This window comes from Bos grunniens, chromosome 8, assembly GCF_055505025.1.
Source record: "Bos grunniens cultivar Pamir isolate PY7600 chromosome 8, Bosgru_T2T1.0, whole genome shotgun sequence".
NCBI lineage: Eukaryota > Metazoa > Chordata > Mammalia > Artiodactyla > Bovidae > Bos > Bos grunniens.
Window position 1 is genome coordinate 101,693,213 of NC_141172.1, and position 17,647 is coordinate 101,710,859.

Below are 17,647 nucleotides of genomic sequence, written 5' to 3' on the forward strand. Positions count from 1 at the left end.
CTCACATTCCCGCCCTGCTCTCTAACACAGATATATGCTTTATCTCATCCTGTGTTACCCTTCCCCCTTCACTCCATAACTCATATCCTATAATGGAACTTCTCATGAGAGTTAGGGGAACCAATAAGAAGAACGCAGCCTTGTCCTCTCTTCAGAAATTTTGGTCTCATGAAGTCTTATCTGGGGCTTCCCAGGTGCTCAGTGGTGAAGAACCCACCTGCCAGTGTAGGAGCCAGGGGAGATGCAGGTTTGATCCCTGGGTTGGGATGATTCCCTAGGGAAGGAAATAGCAACCCTCTCCAGTATTCTTGCCAGGATAATCCCATAAACAGAGGAGCCTGGCAGAATACAGTCCACAGAGTCATAAAAGAGTTGTACGTGACTTAGCACCTAATTAACAGCGAAGTCTTATCTGGAGAGTTTTTTGTCCTCCTTGGTGGGTTGTGAACAGCAGCCCCCAACCGTTAAGCACTGGATATTTCCATCTCTAACCCCTCCAGACAATACCTCTAAGAGTACCTCAGTCAAAAAGTCAAAACACTGAGATAAGAGGGAATGCTGGTTGTTGCTCATGGGTAAATTGAGACATCATCCAGAAAGAAACAAAAATGAGAGGAATGCAAGCCCCAGTGGCCCTCCTCTCCATAAAGTTGGGCAATTCGGTAGCTGGTTGCTTCAGAGTACAGCTCACCTCTTAACACAAAATTGCTGTTATTCTCTTCTTTTTAAATCCCACTCCCCCCCCACCTCCCCCCGCCTCCCGCCTCCTCCATCCTTGTGCTTCTATGGCTCTGCTGTCTGACTTGTTTCCTGCTTCTGTGTCCAGGTTTCTTAATAACTTTTGCCAACTCCTTTAGTAACCCTGTGCGTGTAGGCCCTTCCATGAGTTCTACTCTTTGTTCTCTGCCAGCTGGGGTTCTCTCTCTCTCTCTGTCTTTGGGGGTCTGTGGCCTGTGAGCCGTTCCTGAGGTGGGTCCAGGGGTTGTCTCACCTCTTGACGCTTGTCTGTCCCTCTGGAGTCACTTCCACCACCTTTTTTTTTTTTTTAATACTTGTTTGGCTGGGTCTTAGTTGTAGCACTGGGATCTCTGCTAGGTCACGTGGGATGCTTCCTTGCAGTACACGGCCTTGCTAGTTGTGGGGTGCAGGCTTAGTTGCTCCTCGGCATGTAGGATCTTAGTTCCTGGACGGGGGGTTGAACCCACGTCCTGCATTGCAAGGTGAATCCCCACAGTGATGCTGCGAGGTCCCTCCATCTTCTGTGAGGGGTCGCCTCAGTGGTACCCCTCCCGTCTCCCGCATCCGCGCTGTCCTCAGTCTCCAGCTTCTCCTCACAGTGTGCGTGCCACAGGCTCCGAGTGAAGTGAAAGCACCATCTGCCTCCACGTCCGGCTGTGTTTGTTTTCTTCCCACCTAGACTCTGGGGGACTTGAGACAAGATCTGCCTGCTGAGACCTAAGCACTTTGATGTCCCCTCTGTGCCCCATGTGGAATATGTTGGGAAAATGATAAGCTAAAAACATTTCCCACAGTGAGGCTCAGGCAACCATACAATCCAGAGTTTCCATCCCCAGACCAGACCCAGGAATCTTTCCTAGGCGAGCACTCCCTGGAATCAGAGAGCCTACCCGCCTCTTCTCACTGTGTCTAGGAAGTCTTCCTTTCAGAGCCTGGCTTTCCTCCTTGCTGCAGCAGTTTTGTTAAGCAAACAGGATGTTGTTTCTGGACACTTTTCCCCCAGATGCTATAATTAGCAGTGGTCGCAAGAGGAATAAGGGAAGTGGACTGTGCCTGCCGGGAGGGCGGGGAGGCCAGGCCTGGTTTGCTGGGTGGAGGCTGGTTCCCAGGGTGTTTGCCAGGGATGCTCTGCAGACTTTGCAGACGCAAAGTCAAGGCAGTATTGTTTTTACTTCAGTTTCCCCCCAAGGTGGCCAACAGTAACAGGTTAATCAGGAGGGAAAGGCAAAAGTGACTTCAGTTCCGGCATGAGAAGATAAAAATCGAGTCCTTTTTAAAATTTCCTCCAGGAATACATGCTTTAGAGGACACTCACCCCAGCCCTTAGAAGTTCCTTGCTTGTTTTACTTTGTTTTGCTGAGTAACTTGCAGGACCTCAGTTCCCCAATCAGGAATTGAACCTGCCCACAGCAGTGAGAGCACTGACCATCAGTGTCCTAATCACTGGACCATCAGGGAATCCCCCACATTTCTTTTCTTTTCAGTTGCCTAGGATATCTTTCTGTATCTTCTTCTCTCACTCATCCTCGTCTCTCCCAGGATAGTTTCCATGCCAGGTAACTCTTGAATTCCCTCGCCTGGGTGGCTCCCATTCCCCTGCTCTTGTATACTGCAGCCATGGCCAAGTAGTCTGGCTGGCAGATGGCCAAGTGCCCTCAGCACTTTGGAAGCCCTGAAGGAGTCAACTTCCCCAGGCTTGGCCTTGTTTCTGGGCTCCTTGCCCATAATGTCTGGGTATAAAACTTCCCTGGTTGGTAGAGATTGACCTTGATGGTTACATTCGGAATCAGAGGCCCCAGCACACAAAATGTACAAGGCCTCACTTGTTTTGGGAAAGCATTTGGTAGGTGACTGTGTGACCCAGCTTTGGGCAGGTTCCCTCCTTGCCCCCAACCCCCTGGCCACCATCAAAGTCCAGTGGAGCCTCTTGAGTTAGGAGAGAAGCCAGCTTTATGTTTTGGGTACTAGGGTTACCATTTCCTATTACCTTCTTATAATATTGGGTGTTTTCTTTCCAACTATATTGGAACTATACTATCCAACTATCTACACCCAACAATATTGGGTGTAGAGTGGGTGAAACTCACCAAAGCAAAGTGAAAGTTGTGAAATTCAGGCAACCTAGTTCTATTTTGAGAAAGTCTTCTAAACTTCCTTAAGGAAAACTAGAACCAGCCTGCTGTATATTTCTTCTTTGAATTTCATGGTTTATGGCATTCATAAACAACTTGCCTTCCATTTCCCCAGAATTACCCAGTTTTGACTCTTTTTTTTTCCAACTACAATTTTATTTTATTTTTAAACTTTACAAAATTGTATTAGTTTTGCCAAATATCAAAATGAATCCGCCACAGGTATACATGTGTTCCCCATCCTGAACCCTCCTCCCTCCTCCCTCCCCATACCATCCCTCTGGGTCGTCCCAGTGCACCAGCCCCAAGCATCCAGTATCGTGCATTGAACCTGGACTGGCAACTCATTTCATACATGATATTTTACATGTTTCAATGCCATTCTCCCAAATCTTCCCACCCTCTCCCTCTCCCACAGAGTTAAGACTGTTCTATACATCAGTGTCTCTTTTGCTGTCTCGTACACAGGGTTATTGTTACCATCTTTCTAAATTCCATATATACGCATTAGTATACTGTATTGGTGTTTTTCCTTCTGGCTTACTTCACTCTGTATAATAGGCTCCAGTTTCATCCACCTCATTAGAACTGATTCAAATGTATTCTTTTTAATGGCTGAGTAATACTCCATTGTGTATATGTACCACAGCTTTCTTATCCATTCATCTGCTGATGGGCATCTAGGTTGCTTCCATGTCCTGGCTATTATAAACAGTGCTGCGATGAACATTGGGGGTACACGTGTCTCTTTCCCTTCTGGTTTCCTCAGTGTGTATGCCCAGCAGTGGGATTGCTGGATCATAAGGCAGTTCTATTTCCAGTTTTTTAAGGAATCTCCACACTGTTCTTCATAGTGGCTGTACTAGTTTGCATTCCCACCAACAGTGTAAGAGGGTTCCCTTTTCTCCACACCCTCTCCAGCATTTATTGCTTGTAGACTTTTGGATCACAGCCATTCTGACTGGTGTGAAATGGTACCTCATAGTGGTTTTGATTTGCATTTCTCTGATAATGAGTGATGTTGAGCATCTTTTCATGTGTTTGTTAGCCATCTGTATGTCTTCTTTGGAGAAATGTCTATTTAGTTCTTTGGCCCATTTTTTGATTGGGTCATTTATTTTTCTGGAGTTGAGCTGTAGGAGTTGCTTGTATATTTTTGAGATTAGTTGTTTGTCAGTTGCTTCATTTGCTATTATTTTCTCCCATTCTGAAGGAGGCAAGAATATACAATGGATTAAAGACAATCTCTTTGACTCTTTATTTTTGATTATCTGCTACCTGAGAGTGCATGGATAAGTCTCCAGCTGATTTGTAAAGTGGACCAATTGTCTTCTTATTGCAGTGAATTCTCTGGTTAATGAGAAACATCATGGGTAATGGGACAGTTCATGTGATGTGAAAACACCGATTTTCTGCTTTCCGTATGGGGCATGGGAGAATAGCAGGGCGGTACCAAACACTGCTGTACACTCGCAAAACCTACATACACTTTCACTTACAGATGGGTAACTCCTAAAAGGAACCAAAGACAAATGACTCTGAATCACAGTGTTTCTTCTTCCTGTTTGTAAACAGGCAGGTGTTTCCCCCATGAGTCACTGTTTAGCTTGGATGGGTTTGAATATTTGGGTCAGGGATGGCACTTTTCAGAATTCCTTCTTTCACTTGGAAACCCAAGGCTATGCCTGCACCTCCAGAGGAGGGAATGTGTTCGTGGCATTATAAGACAGTAATCTGGCCTCTCACAAACATGAGCCCGGGGCATGAGGTCCTTGTTATACATACAGAGCTCTCATGTACGCATCCCCCTCCCAGGTCCCAGCAGATGTAGAGAAGTGTCAGGATCGGATGGAGTGTTTCAATGCTGATCTGAAAGCCGACATGGAGAGGTGGCAGAACAACAAGAGACAGGACTTTCGGCAGCTGCTCATGGGAATGGCTGACAAGAACATCCAGTATTACGAGAAGGTAATGAGCTGATGATGAGACGACAGCCCTCCCCTTAATAGCCAGAGCCTCTGGTCAGGGCCTGCCAGAAGTCCAGAAGGATCCTGCCAGGCCCATCTCCTTCCCTTAATTTACGTGTTTAGCCTTAGTGAACCCGTGTGTCCTTGCCCCGATCTGCTAGATATGGTGCTGGGTTTGGAACCAGGGGTCCCCCTCAGGTGCCCACAGGGGTTCCACTTGCACACCCTGCTGATGAAACTGGTTTTACCCTCCAAGCCCTCTTAGTTCTTCTAGCAGCTGCTTCCCAGTCAGGCCTGTAGCACATGGATGCGCCCAGTTGATGGAGGCTTTGGGGCCCTGTCAGGCTGTTCTGTGGTTCTGCACCCAAGGGTTCGTCACGTTTATTCTGCTATGGATCCCTTTGGTCATCTGGTGAAGCCTAGAGACTCCTTATTAGAATACTATCTGTTTTTTAAAATAGACTTTAAAATACTGTTTTTAAATACCTAATACAAAAGGATATAGGATTACAAAGGAAAACTATTAACACTAAAAAACGGTTTTTTTTTCACGAGTCCCTTGATCTGTGGACTTCAGGTTAAGCCCCCCAACACACACGCACGCACACAGGCTCGACTGTCATCAAGCTGCAGCTGAATATCCTCAGTCAAGGTTTGCCCCTAGCACATCCAACTCTAGAGCATGGTTGCTAATGAATCCTAATGAATTTGTTAAAAGCTTAATGAAGATGAAGAATGGCCCAATCATAATTCAACAAATAACCTGTAGACTTGAAATCAAGCTGGACAAGCATTAACTCAGCTACTCCCACCACAATTCTAGAAACACGTCCTTGGCCCAAACTGGAGGAATCCATCTCCTTCAAAAACATTGATGCTCTGGCCACTGCTCAGAGGCAGCGTGTCTGCATCTTAGTTTGGAGGAGGGTTAAGGGAAAGAGTCATGGAACGGCCCTTGCCTGCCAGGTCAAGGATGGACTGCTTCGGGGAAGCGGGAGGGGCCATCCTCCTTTTCTCGGTATCTTTCTTCCGGATGCTCGCTGTGTGTCTGAGTTGACGTTGGGCTGGATGCTTTGCATATGTCAGCTTGCTAAATTTAAACTTAATCTTCACCATAACACTGTGAAGTGGGTTTTAGAGGCTCTCAATTTAAAGCTGAAGACATGGAAGCTCAGCAAGGTTTTAAAACTCTGCCCAAGGTCACACAACTCGTGAATGACTGAACTAGGGTCAGAGTTGGCTCCACTGGGTCCACAGGTCTGAGGATTCCCACACACTGTCAGTGATGGGGACAGTCCTGCCTGCCCACAGGTGGAAAGATCATTCCAGGTGCAGCCAAGGCTTCATTCGTCTGCTGACTGGGCTGTTAGGCAGGGTGCCTCTCTCTGCCTTTGTTTCTTCATCTGTAAAATGGGGGTGATCCTCCTCCACTGAGTGATGGTGAAGAAACACTGAAATGATGCCGGAGCACCTGGAATGTGCCTGGCAAGTGGTTGATACGCAGTGAATGGGGCTTCCATTCCTCCCTCCCTCCCACCCTCACTGTCCCCCACTTTCCCACTGCACCAGGGCTGACTCAGCTGATGTCCCCTCCTCTTCTTGGTGATTAATTCCAGTGTTCCCAGGGCCCAGATCTCAAACCCAGGGCCTTTATCTGTGTCCTCCCACTACACCACAAACAGGCCCCTGCCCTGGGGCTCGTCTTGGCAGATGCTTTTTGTGTACTATCTGTGTACCTGGTCCCTTGCACACATCGATACACAGAGCAGCAGGACTCCTGCCATTCAGTTCAGTTCAGTTCAGTCGCTCAGTCATGTCTGACTCTTTGCGACCCCATGAATCGCAGCACGCCAGGCCTCCCTGTCCATCACCAACTCCCGGAGTTCACTCAAACTCACGTCCATCGAGTCGGTGATGCCATCCAGCCATCTCATCCTCTGTCGTCCCCTTCTCCTCCTGCCCCCAATCCCTCCCAGCATCAGAGTCTTTTCCAATGAGTCAACTCTTCGCATGAGGTGGCCAAAGTACTGGAGTTTCAGCTTCAGCATCAGTCCTTCCAATAAGGACCCTTTGTCTAGTGGTAAGTGAAAGTGAAAGTTGCGTCCTACTCTTTGCAAGCCTATGGACCATACAGTCCATGGAATTCTCTAGGCAAGAATACTGGAGTGGGTAGCCTTTCCCTTCTCCAGGGGATCTTCCCAACCCAGGAATCAAACCCAGGTCTCCTGCATTGCAGGTGAATTCTTTACCAGCTGAGCCACAAGGGAAGCCCAAGAATACTCAAGTGGATAGCTTGTCCCTCCAGCAGATCTTCCCGACCCAGGAATTGAACTGGGGTCTCCTGCATTGAGCTATCAGGAAAGCCCCTGTCTAGTGGAGGAGACACGTTAATCCAAGAATCCCACCTCTTCAGAGAGATGTAGGCCCTCCAGGAAAAGAACAGAAAGCTGGGAGAAAAGTTGAGGGAGGCATCATTCAGATCAGGATGGAAGGGGCAAGCAGAGTGGGCAGGAAAGGCCAGTCTGAGGACACAACTTTTAACCTGAGTCACAGAGACGAAGGACAAGTATTCCAGGCAAAGGGAGCAACGTGTGTAAGGGTCCTTGGGTGGGAAAAGCTTGAGCATTTGGCCAGTATTTCACTTGGTAAAGAAAGCTCATATTTAGTTGGTTCATTTGTATTGTTTGAATTTTTTTTACAGTGAAAATGTTTCCATGTAATAGTTGTATAATAAAATATATCTTTAAAATGCTAAAAAAGGAAGAAAGCAAGCAGGCAAGCTGGTATGGCCTTGGTCCCCATCACTGACATAGAACCTTCCAGAGGAGAGATGATGGCAGAGGTAGAGAGCGGGATCCAGGATGCCACGGACCCCGCTCTGGGTCTCTCTCTGACAGCAAGTTCCTTGAGGCTCCCCAGGCTTCCTTCTGTAAGGCAGGGTCTGAGTCCAGCTTCTTCTCCAACTTCAGAGTCACCAAGGAAGGAAGCAGTGAGCCATTCACCACTCCCTTCCCCTGGCTTGACTTGGGGATGTGTGTCTGCTCCCCTCTGCCATGTATCCTCCTCCCTAGTGACTCAGCACGAAGTCCTGCTTCACCCCAGTGCTGCCTCTCAGGAAGACCTTGTGTAGTTCTCCACCTCAGATCCGAGGTGGCTGAACGAGAGCGCCCCGAGTCACACATCTGGCCCATTCCAAGATGGTTTCTACCTCCCACCCACACATGGAGCAGTGTCTCCATCCCGGATGGGAACCTGGGGCCTCACCAGGGGTTTGCAGCCTGCCTTTCTCTTCTGCTTTTGAAAGGGAGGGGGTTTCTTTCAGTGAATACCTTTCCACTCACTGGGATGAGCTTTACAGATAGTTCACTTAGGCTTCGTAGAGACATTGCTGTCTTTCACAGAGATGGGGGAGGAGGATGTAGTCGAAACAAACACCCATTGCCTCCCTTCTTTCCACCAGCTCTGAATAACCCGTGTAGGGCATCATTAGACAAAGGTGACCCAGCAGGACTGACTGGGAGGGTAGCTCAAAGCTGACCCTGAAATCTGCATCTCCACGCTGACGCGCTGCGTGTGTGTTGTCATTCCAGTGCCTCATGGCGTGGGAGTCGATCATCCCGCTACTGCAGGAGAAGCAAGAGGCCAAGTAAGCTCCTTCTCGGGACCGAGACTCTCCTACCTACGCAGGGCCTGGCACCCACCCTGGAATGTCCCTGCGGTTCCAGACACGTGGCACCGAGAAAACAGTCGCAGCAGCATCTCTCCTCGGTGTATTCCTTTCCCTCCCCCTCCCCCTGCCTCTGTCCAACAGTTGTTTTCCCTGAGTATTTATTCCTTGGTGGAGTCCGTAAAGGGCTGTCATCATCTCTCGGTGGAAGAAGCTGCCTTGGTGGTGTGAAGGAGCCTGCTCGGTGGGACACTACGAAGATTTGAAACTGAGGGACACGTCAGCCCTCAGCTGACATTCTGACATCTCGTTACAGTCCCATCTCTGGGGCCAGCAGAGTTGCCTGCTGAGGAAGATAACCGGGTCCTGCTTCGCAAGGCCATGAGGAAGGCATGAACAGGAGGCAGCGCTTGCCTTCTGTGGATGCCCGGCCGCTCTGACATCGGCCTCCATGGGCCTTGACTTGTCTCGGCCTGGAAGGTGGTGTCGGCGCCTCCAGGAAAAGTCCTTAATGTACAGGGGTCTGTGTGGCTCTGAGTGTGGCCTGCTGCCTGCCCGTCACGAGTGACACCTATGTTACAGTTTCTGGTTCATGTGGGACCATTTAAATCGGTGTCTTGGTGCAGCCACGCTACAGCCAGCCAGCCAGGGTCTTTGTCCTCATGCCAATGCCTTGGGAAGTGGAGGGAGCAGTGTTCCCCAAACTCGTTTTCTGACACTAAAATGTAGTAGATTGGGAACTGTTTTATGTAAAATGAAAAAAAGGGTGCATTTTTCTCTGTGACGTTCTTCACCGTTCTTTTGCTTGTTAAATGTCATCAGGGTAGAGAGACAGGCCTGAGAAGGGTCATCTGTTGTCCTGAAGTCGGAATAATCGAGTTGTTGAGAGTTGCTGAGGTCGGCGGGCGTATACCGAGCCCCACCTCCCACGTCCACTTTCTGCAGTTTGCCTTTACCTCACCAAACATTGCTGGTTTAATGTTTCCTCCTGTGTCCACTGAACGTTTGGTCAGCCTTTGGGAGAGAGGCGGGCGTGTTCTCAGGATACAGTGAAGGTTTGTAAACTCTAGTGTGAATGAACGGTCCACGTGAAGTGCTTTAACTTTACTGTTTCCTAGTCAGAAAGAAGAGCCTGCATCTAGATGGGCCTCGAAGATGACACGTGTGACAGCAAACTCTTTGCTTCTAGTTCAGCTCACATCTCCTCCTGGCTCCATTTGAGGCTTCATTTCAGACTCTTAACAGGTTTCCTTCTCAAGTGTGTCAACACAAAGTAGACAAAAAGGATCTCTTCCTCCAGTTCGTTATCTTTCCCCTCTTGAAGTGAAACTACCTATGTCATGTTTGTGTTCTTTCGTCTGTGGCTCATCTCTATAAAATTACAAATCTGAGCCTCAAATAAGTGGTATTATTTTTTTGTTTGTTTGTTTTTTTTTAATGAAACAGCTGTGCTGAGACCCTGCTGTGTTTGCAAGTGAACCTGCAAATACTGGTCAGCACGCAGCCTCCTGAGGGCACTGCATCCTGCTTCCAGCTGCAGAGGTGATCTTGGGGCAGCCACTGGACAGCCCAGAAGAGTTTGGTTTCGTTTTCATCATGTTTGAAAGAGTCATGGTTTAAGGGATAATTTGTGTGTCAGTTGGTACTTTCATGCACTGTTAGACCCTGTTCATGCCATTCTAAAATCCTCTGATGTGAATCTTCCGTTTGGTACAATTAGAGATGATTCAGTGGAGAAAAAGGGTAAGAAGAGTTCATTGACCCCGAGTGGTGATTCAGTGTTTCATTCTACCTCTAAACCATCCTGTTGGTGTGGCTGAGGTGGTGCGGGTCCAGCCTGACAGCTTGCTGGTAGAATCAGGGCGTGTATCTGATAGTGGGTTGATGGCCTTCTGTGGATATTTTGCAGAAGACACTAGACTGTCCTAGAGGTGAACACTTATCTTGGCAAACGTGCAAAGTCTTGCCTGGTGGAACGTATGCTTTAAAAATGTCCAGCATGACGAATGCTTGGGAAGAACCATGGAAGGAGTTACAGGAAGACTAGACTCTAGTCTGCTGCTACTGGCCAGAGCCCAGGGACGTTCCTGTGGGAGGTCAGTTGGGCAAGAAGGCAGCCCTTCAGAAGAAACCCATCAGGTTCCTTGCTGGGACATATGGAGATAGGTGGGGTACACAGTCATCCTCTTACATGATTGGAGGCAGAAGACTGGTTCTGAAGCACTGCAGGCATCTTGGGCTTTTTCTTTCTCTGTGTGGTCCCTCAGTGAAGTGCCTGTACTTTTAAGCCTCCAGGGAGAGCTGGAATGAGGCAAACCAACCTCCAGCTTGCCACTGGTGGCAGAGCTTGGAGGACCAGGGTACCTTGCAGCCTTCCTTGGAGGAGTGGTCGTTCCAGAAAATGAACCTTTGTCCCTTACTTCTGGCTGGCATCTGATGAGGTGAGGAGGCTGGCCCAGAAGGCAAGGGATAGTAGGCAGTGGTGGAGGCTCTCCAGCCCTTCGCATCCCCGTGGGCCCCACCACCGAAGGTCCGCAGCCCCAAGCATTCACCTCTTTATCTCCATCATCACAAAGGTGATTCCCCATGAGAAGCGTAACCCAGAGACCTCTGTGCCAAAGACTGCCTCCTGGTTCGTCACCCCATCCTTCATGGCTCCACAAAGTCTTGAATCACCAAGTCCTCTCTTGTGTTTATTTTCCAGGAGAAGTTTGCTTGAGGCTGTGTCTTAACCGTAGACGCATGTGGACAGGTTGAAACTTGAGTACATGGCCGTGGAGTGGAAAGTCAGCCTGTTGACTGTCCCTGGGCTGGGGAAGTAGAAGGTTCCATTCACCTGGGTTAGAAGTCCAGGCTAGGGCAGAAGACAGAACTTGTAGAAACTGAGCGATCTTAGAGATGCAGATGAGGTTGAAGAGAGCAGTGGTGATTTATAGCATTTTAGGGACACTGCTCGTCGTTACCCGGGGCTGGATTGCCAAGAAGGCTCTCAGCTACTGTGCTCAAAGCAAGGAACCTCTACTCCTGCTCAGGCCAGGTTCGGGGTTGGGTTTTACCCTTTATTAAGACTTAATGATGATTGCTCAGATAAGTGCAATTGTGGACGTGACTGGCTTGTTTTCACTGTGCTGCTCATTGAACCCGCCACACACCTTTCTTTAGCTGAAATAACAAACCAGCACACCTCTAGGGATGGTGGTGAATGTAACCTAAGGGTGTCTTCATGCCAAATTTCAGCCACACCCAGAGGGTGTCTTACATGTTGTTGACTTGAATGTGTTTTCTCAGTCGCCATCCGCAACAGGGGGAATAAAAGGCACACCTGGCCCTCATTGCTTGCGAGGCTGCCATTTGCGTTGGGATGCCGGGCAGTTCAGCCTAGAGAAGGGAACCTGCCGTGTGGCTGTCTGCACGTGGACTTGCTCTTGGGACAGTATCAGCCCAAGAGGCACTCGGAGTTTGTATGACTTGGCCCTGCCATTGACAGCATTCAAGTCGAGAGCACTTGATTCTGTTTCGACGCCGTTCACTGAGTCTCATGAGAGTCCTTCTCTGCCCTGTGTCCTGAGCTGGTGAGAGTGAAGGGAGAGCAAAGTCCAGACTAGCCCATCTTCTGAGCAGAAACAGCCCTTTAGAGCAGCCAGGGTGGAGCCCATTTTCAACCCATCCCAAGACCCAAACAGATGAGGCCAGTGTCGGTCTGTGTGTGGTCAGGGTAGGGCGTGCCAGTGCTGGTCCCTGCCTCCTCACTCACGGCCTGCTCTCAAGGTCTGTGGAAATAGGATGGTCTCATCATCAGGCTGGGGTAACACAAGATTATGTTGGGGATTTGGGTCTGCCTTCTCCCTTCCCAGAGTCCCCGAGGGCCACCAGGTGGAGCATGCCCACGCACCCACTCACTCACTGTGGTCTCTCTTCTTCCGACGGCGTTTCCCTCGAATTTGCCTGCCACCCTCTGGGCCAGACCTACAGACGGAGCTGGGTGTGTTGGAGTTGCTCACCTCCTTGCGGTTTTGAATTCAGTGAATTTAAGAAACCTGACTTTTTTCATCAGCCCACCCAGTAGGTGGCCAGCTTTTTAGGTTGAGGGTCCCTGGTCTCCCCATGTTGCACAGATCGCAGCAGGCACAGGGTTGTGTGTGTTAGAAAAGCTTTGGGGGAGGGGTATTACAGGGGGTGTGACTGTTCTCTCAATCATACGTGTTTGAAATGTTCTCTGGGTATGACTGCCTAACCCTTTCTGTGTGGCAAAAAAAAAAACACGTTATCCAGGTAGTTTTTATTACCATAGGTAGCCTGTAAATAAGTGCTTGGAAAAAATAACTCTAACAAACCAGTAAGATATTTGTCTCATTCATAAACATTGTGTATTTAGCACTTGAAAAACAACAAATCCAGACTTTTGGACATGCCACAGACTGTTAAAAGCCTAACTGTACTTTTTGAGAATTTGTCAACAACTACTAATATGCCTTATTCTTCAACTACTGTTGTTTAGATTCTGGTTAGAAAAGAGTTTTTAGAGATGTAATCAGTTGTTCAGTTTAAACACTTGAGGCCTAACCTAGCCAGTCTTCATTCCACTTAAAGAAACAAGCCAGAAAGTGAGGTTCATAATTAGGGCTGCCTTTTGGGAAGAGAAAGCTAAGTACTGCTATTGCCAAATGATATTTTTTGATAATGTCAGGAAATACAGGGACCACAAAACCTTTTTCGTTGTTGTTTTCAAGTGTGGAAGACGCATCTCGTGCCTTTTGGCACATTTTTTATTGTAGAGGATATTATGGTATCAGCATCGACAAATCACAGATACAAAGAACTCTGTAGATGATGACAATATTAAAGGTTTACCCCGATTCTGTAGAAGAGCTTTTTAAATGATACTGTGGGGCCTCCGAGCAGTGTATTTTACATAGAAATTCTCCACAGGTCGAAATGCCAAAAACAGCGAACACACGGTGTTGACTCACAGAATCTCGTCCTTTGTCACAGAGCTTTCGCTGTTAATAAAAGCCAGTGACTGGGTACCGCACGTGCACCTCTCCAGGCAGCGCAGCCCTCGCCAGGTGATTCTGGGCTCCCTGGAGGCCGGTGTGAGCAGGCAGACCCTGCCCACACGGCTGTGTGGCAGGCTGGCTCACAGTCTCAGACCATCCCTCCAGTCACGGATGCTGCTGGAAGGAGGGAAGGGGGATGCGTTTTCCCCAGTGGGGACGTGAGGAGGAGATAGGACACTGCAAACAAAAACGTGACTCAGTGGGATAGAGTGAGGCCTGTGTCAGCTGGGCCCTCGTCAAATAACAAACCAGCATGTGCGAACAGTCAGTGCCATTGCCCTGGGCACCCCTGCGGTTTGGTCCCATCTTGTAGGGCCCTGTCCTCTGTCCCCTGTGCCTGTTCCCTGATGTCTGTGTGTCGGGAATGTGTTCAGACATGAGGTACATCTGATATATTCCCATGAAATAAACTGCCAGCAAACTTTCTAACTTTTAACTGTTGGGGGCGGGGGGAGGAAAAAAACCAAACCTTTTTGCTTAGGTCATGTCCAAATTATCGACTGTTTATTATTTGAGAAATCATTCTTTACATTTAAAATTTTAAAAGGAAATCCTTGAGGTATTGATGAAGTCCTCCGTGTAAATGTGTTCTCTTCTGTCCATGTTGCCATTAAGCCAAATTAAAAGCTGTGAAAAAAAAAATGTGCTTGAGAATGTGTGTTGTAGATGAGAAAGTGATTTACAGATCAAAGTCTTTGTTTCATGAAGCTACCAAACTTTAAAAAGAATGTCACTTTTTTTTTTTATTACGGAACCCAGAGATTATTAAAAAAAAAAATTCTTGTTGCATTTTTGATGCTGGCATGAGAATTTTGTCCACTTTTTTTCATATCTGTAAAAAAAATTCTGTCCATTGTTTACTATGGGATTAGTATTACATTTCAAGATAAATGAATTTGTATTGCTTGATAAAAACTATTAGCTTGTAAATTTTAAAACAGGTTTCTTTACCTCAATTAACTTAAAGTAATGGACCAATAAACCTATAAAAGATGCTTTCTTTACCTTGAGTCATGTTCCATTTGTACAGCTTTATAGTACATGCATGACTTTTAATCGTATTTTCTCATTTTCTCTAAGGAGGTATCCGTTTATAGGCAAGAATCAGGATATGCAAAGCAACAGGAAAAAATACCAACTGTTTTATTCTTCATTTCTTATCCTCAATTTACCCTCTCCTACATCTTACAAGATGGCACTGATCTGAGAAGATGAAGAAACCACCTACTGTCCATCTGTAACTGTGATTGGCAGGAAGGCTGGCAGCCAGCCTAGGTAACTACATGAGGGATTTCTTCCCACTTTATCCCATAGCAAAGCACAGTGTCATATTCTGAGTCAGAGCCAGTCATTGCCTTTTTTTTTTTTTAATTGCTATTTTTAAAAAAATCTGTAAAGAAAGGAGAAATATCTGTGGTTCTTTAGCGCATCTGCGTGTGTTGTAAATCAGAGACCACAATGCTCAGTTAAGCTTACCTAATGATGGCCATGCACTGGAACTAGACTCCTACAGGTGCTAAGCTTGGCTTTTTGATAGTAGACATCATGAATATAAGACTTGAGTCACACAAAATGAGGCAGTAAGGTGTGGGATAAGAGATTTGAGATCAAGTCTTAGCTTTTCCACTTACTAGCTATGTAGCTTTGGGCAAGTGCCATCTCTCTGAAATTCAGCATTATTATCTTTGAAATGAAGACATGCCTTTCCTGAAGGGTGGCCGATAGGACTAACAATAAAGCACAATAAAAACAATAAAGCACCTAAGTGTCTGCTGGGCCCTCCTTATGTCATAACCCTTATAGGAAGACTTATCCTATTACTTGTTCAAATCCAGCCAACTTAAATATCAGAGATGTTCCCGTAAGAATCCTTCCTGTGTGCTTTACTGAAAATTTATGTATTGCCAGTTGAAAATTTTAAAGGGGGATATATCGTTTTTTAAAACTGTTTTCCTTTTAAGAAGATTATGAAAATAGTATGCTGGAGGATTGTAGGCAGACTGAAGGTCTGGGGAAATAGAAGGGAGTGGATGATAAACTAGAAGTGATGGAAAGGGAGATGGATTTCAGTGGTGAGGCAAAGAGGTCAGAGATGACTTGGTGATTTCCAGCCTGGGAGCTGGGAGGTGATGCCATTTACGGAAATCAATCAGCAGAAAAACGTAAAAGATGGAGTAGGCTTAGATGGTGGGGTAGGAGAAGAATTTGGTTTGGACTTACATTTGAGGAGACCCAGGGGGAGGTGTTGACTAGATTGTTGGAAAGAGAGTTCTGGGAGACTAGATTACCTGGGAGGAAAACCAAGGGCAGGGCTTTGGGGTCCTCAGGAATTAGGGATCCTGGGAGAGGTGGAGGGGGGCTCAGGGAAAGTTCGAAAGAGAAAAAGATCTCCATAGATTTGAATAGTGGTTTCTAAGCTTGAGAACTTGTGAAAACACCAATTTGGGGGCCCCACCCCTAGAGTCTGATGGTATTTGTCTTTTTCTGATTGACTTTGCTTAGTATGGTAATCTCTAGGTCTCAGATCAAATTAGAGAATTTGCTTTTCTAACAGGTTCCCATTGGATGTTGATGAAGCTGATACAGGAACCGCACTCTGAGAACTAATGGTTTAGAACATCTGCTGGAAAGACCTGGAGAAAGCTGAAAAGTTTTGAAACTACTACCCTGGTGACAGATGGGGTTGAAAAAGTCAATACTATGGTGTTGTGAGCCCTGCTTAGGTGAATACCCACAAGCTCATGGCAGGGTCAGTATGGACAAGTAAGGACATTTTTCTAGATGTTGAGAGCAAGCTTGAATGGAGAAGCTAGTGATTAGATTCATTTAGGTTGGGGGACTGGTCAGGGGCTGGAGTGGAAGGCAAGGCCTCAAGAGGAATGAGGAAATTGATTAGAGTTTGCCTAGAGCGTGGCCTTGAACTCATTTTCCCCATCGCATGTTCTCTGCTCCTGTTGCCTGTCTGAGCGAGGACCTCTGCCTCCCTCCGAGTTGCCTGAATCCCAAATCTGAATCATTCTTGCCTCCATATGCCTCTCTCTGTGCAGTTCATCCACTACCCACTCCTGCTGACCTCTAGCTTCCAAATATTCCCCCAAGTCTGTCTAACTTTCTCCATCCTCATAGCTTCTTACCTAGTAGCAGCCCACTATCACCTTCAACTGGATTCCTCAACAGGCCTCTCTGCTTGTCGCTTTTCTGCAAGTCTTGCTCTCTCCTTCCAAAGCCAGTTCCTTCTCAGTGCTGCCAAAGTCCTCTTTCTAATATACAGATGTAAGCATTCGACATTCTTGCCCAAAACCATTCAACAGCTAGCCTATTACTCTAAAGAGAAACTGATTCTTCCTTTTTAAAAAAAATTTTATTGAAGTATAGTTGATTTACAATGTTAATTTCTTCTGTACAGCAAAGTTACTCAATTATACACACACATATATATATTCTTTTTCATATTCTTTTCCATTATTGTTTGTCACAGGATATCAAATGTAGTTCCTTGTGTTATACAGTAGGACCTTGTTGTTATCCATCCTATATATAATAGTTTGCTAAACCCAAACTCCTGTCCCTTCCCTCTTCTACACCACCCCCGCCGCCCTGCCTTGGCAGCCTCAAGTCTCCTCTCTGTATCTATGGGTCTGTTTTTGGTTCATAGATATGTTGATTTGTATTGTATTTTAGATTCCACTATATAAGTGATATCATATGGTATTTGTCGTTCTCTTTCTGACTTTGCTTAGTATGATGATCTCTAGGTCTATCCATGTTGATGCAAATGGCATTACTTCATTCTTTTTTATGGCTGATTAGCATTCCATTGTATATATGTACCACATCTTCTTCATCCATTCATCTGTCAATGGACATTTTAGGCTTTTCCTTGTCTTGGCTATTGTAAATAGTGCTATGAACATAGGGGTGCATGAATCTTTTTGAGTTACAGTTTTGTCTGGGCATATGCCCAGGAGTGGGATTACAGGATCATATGGCGACTCTAGTTTTTGAGGAACCTCCATACTGTTCTCTATAGTGGCTGTCCCAATGTACGTTCCCAGAAACAGTGTAAGAGGGTTTCCACACCCTCTC

The 17,647-nt window shown here is 46.8% G+C and overlaps 1 protein-coding gene across 5 annotated transcripts in view; it reads left to right on the forward strand.

Moving 5' to 3' along the window:
* Positions 1-14,565, forward strand: part of SNX30 (sorting nexin family member 30) — a 109,691-nt gene extending 95,126 nt beyond the window's left edge. For all 5 annotated transcript variants that reach the window (XM_086316005.1, XM_086316010.1, XM_086316008.1 and 2 more), the window contains 2 exons: positions 4,686-4,838; positions 8,428-14,565. In XM_086316005.1, coding sequence (XP_086172131.1) covers positions 4,686-4,838; positions 8,428-8,487 — 213 coding nt within the window. In that variant the 3' untranslated portion in view covers positions 8,488-14,565. The remainder of the gene's footprint in view (positions 1-4,685; positions 4,839-8,427) is intronic.
* Positions 14,566-17,647: the final 3,082 nt, after the last annotated feature.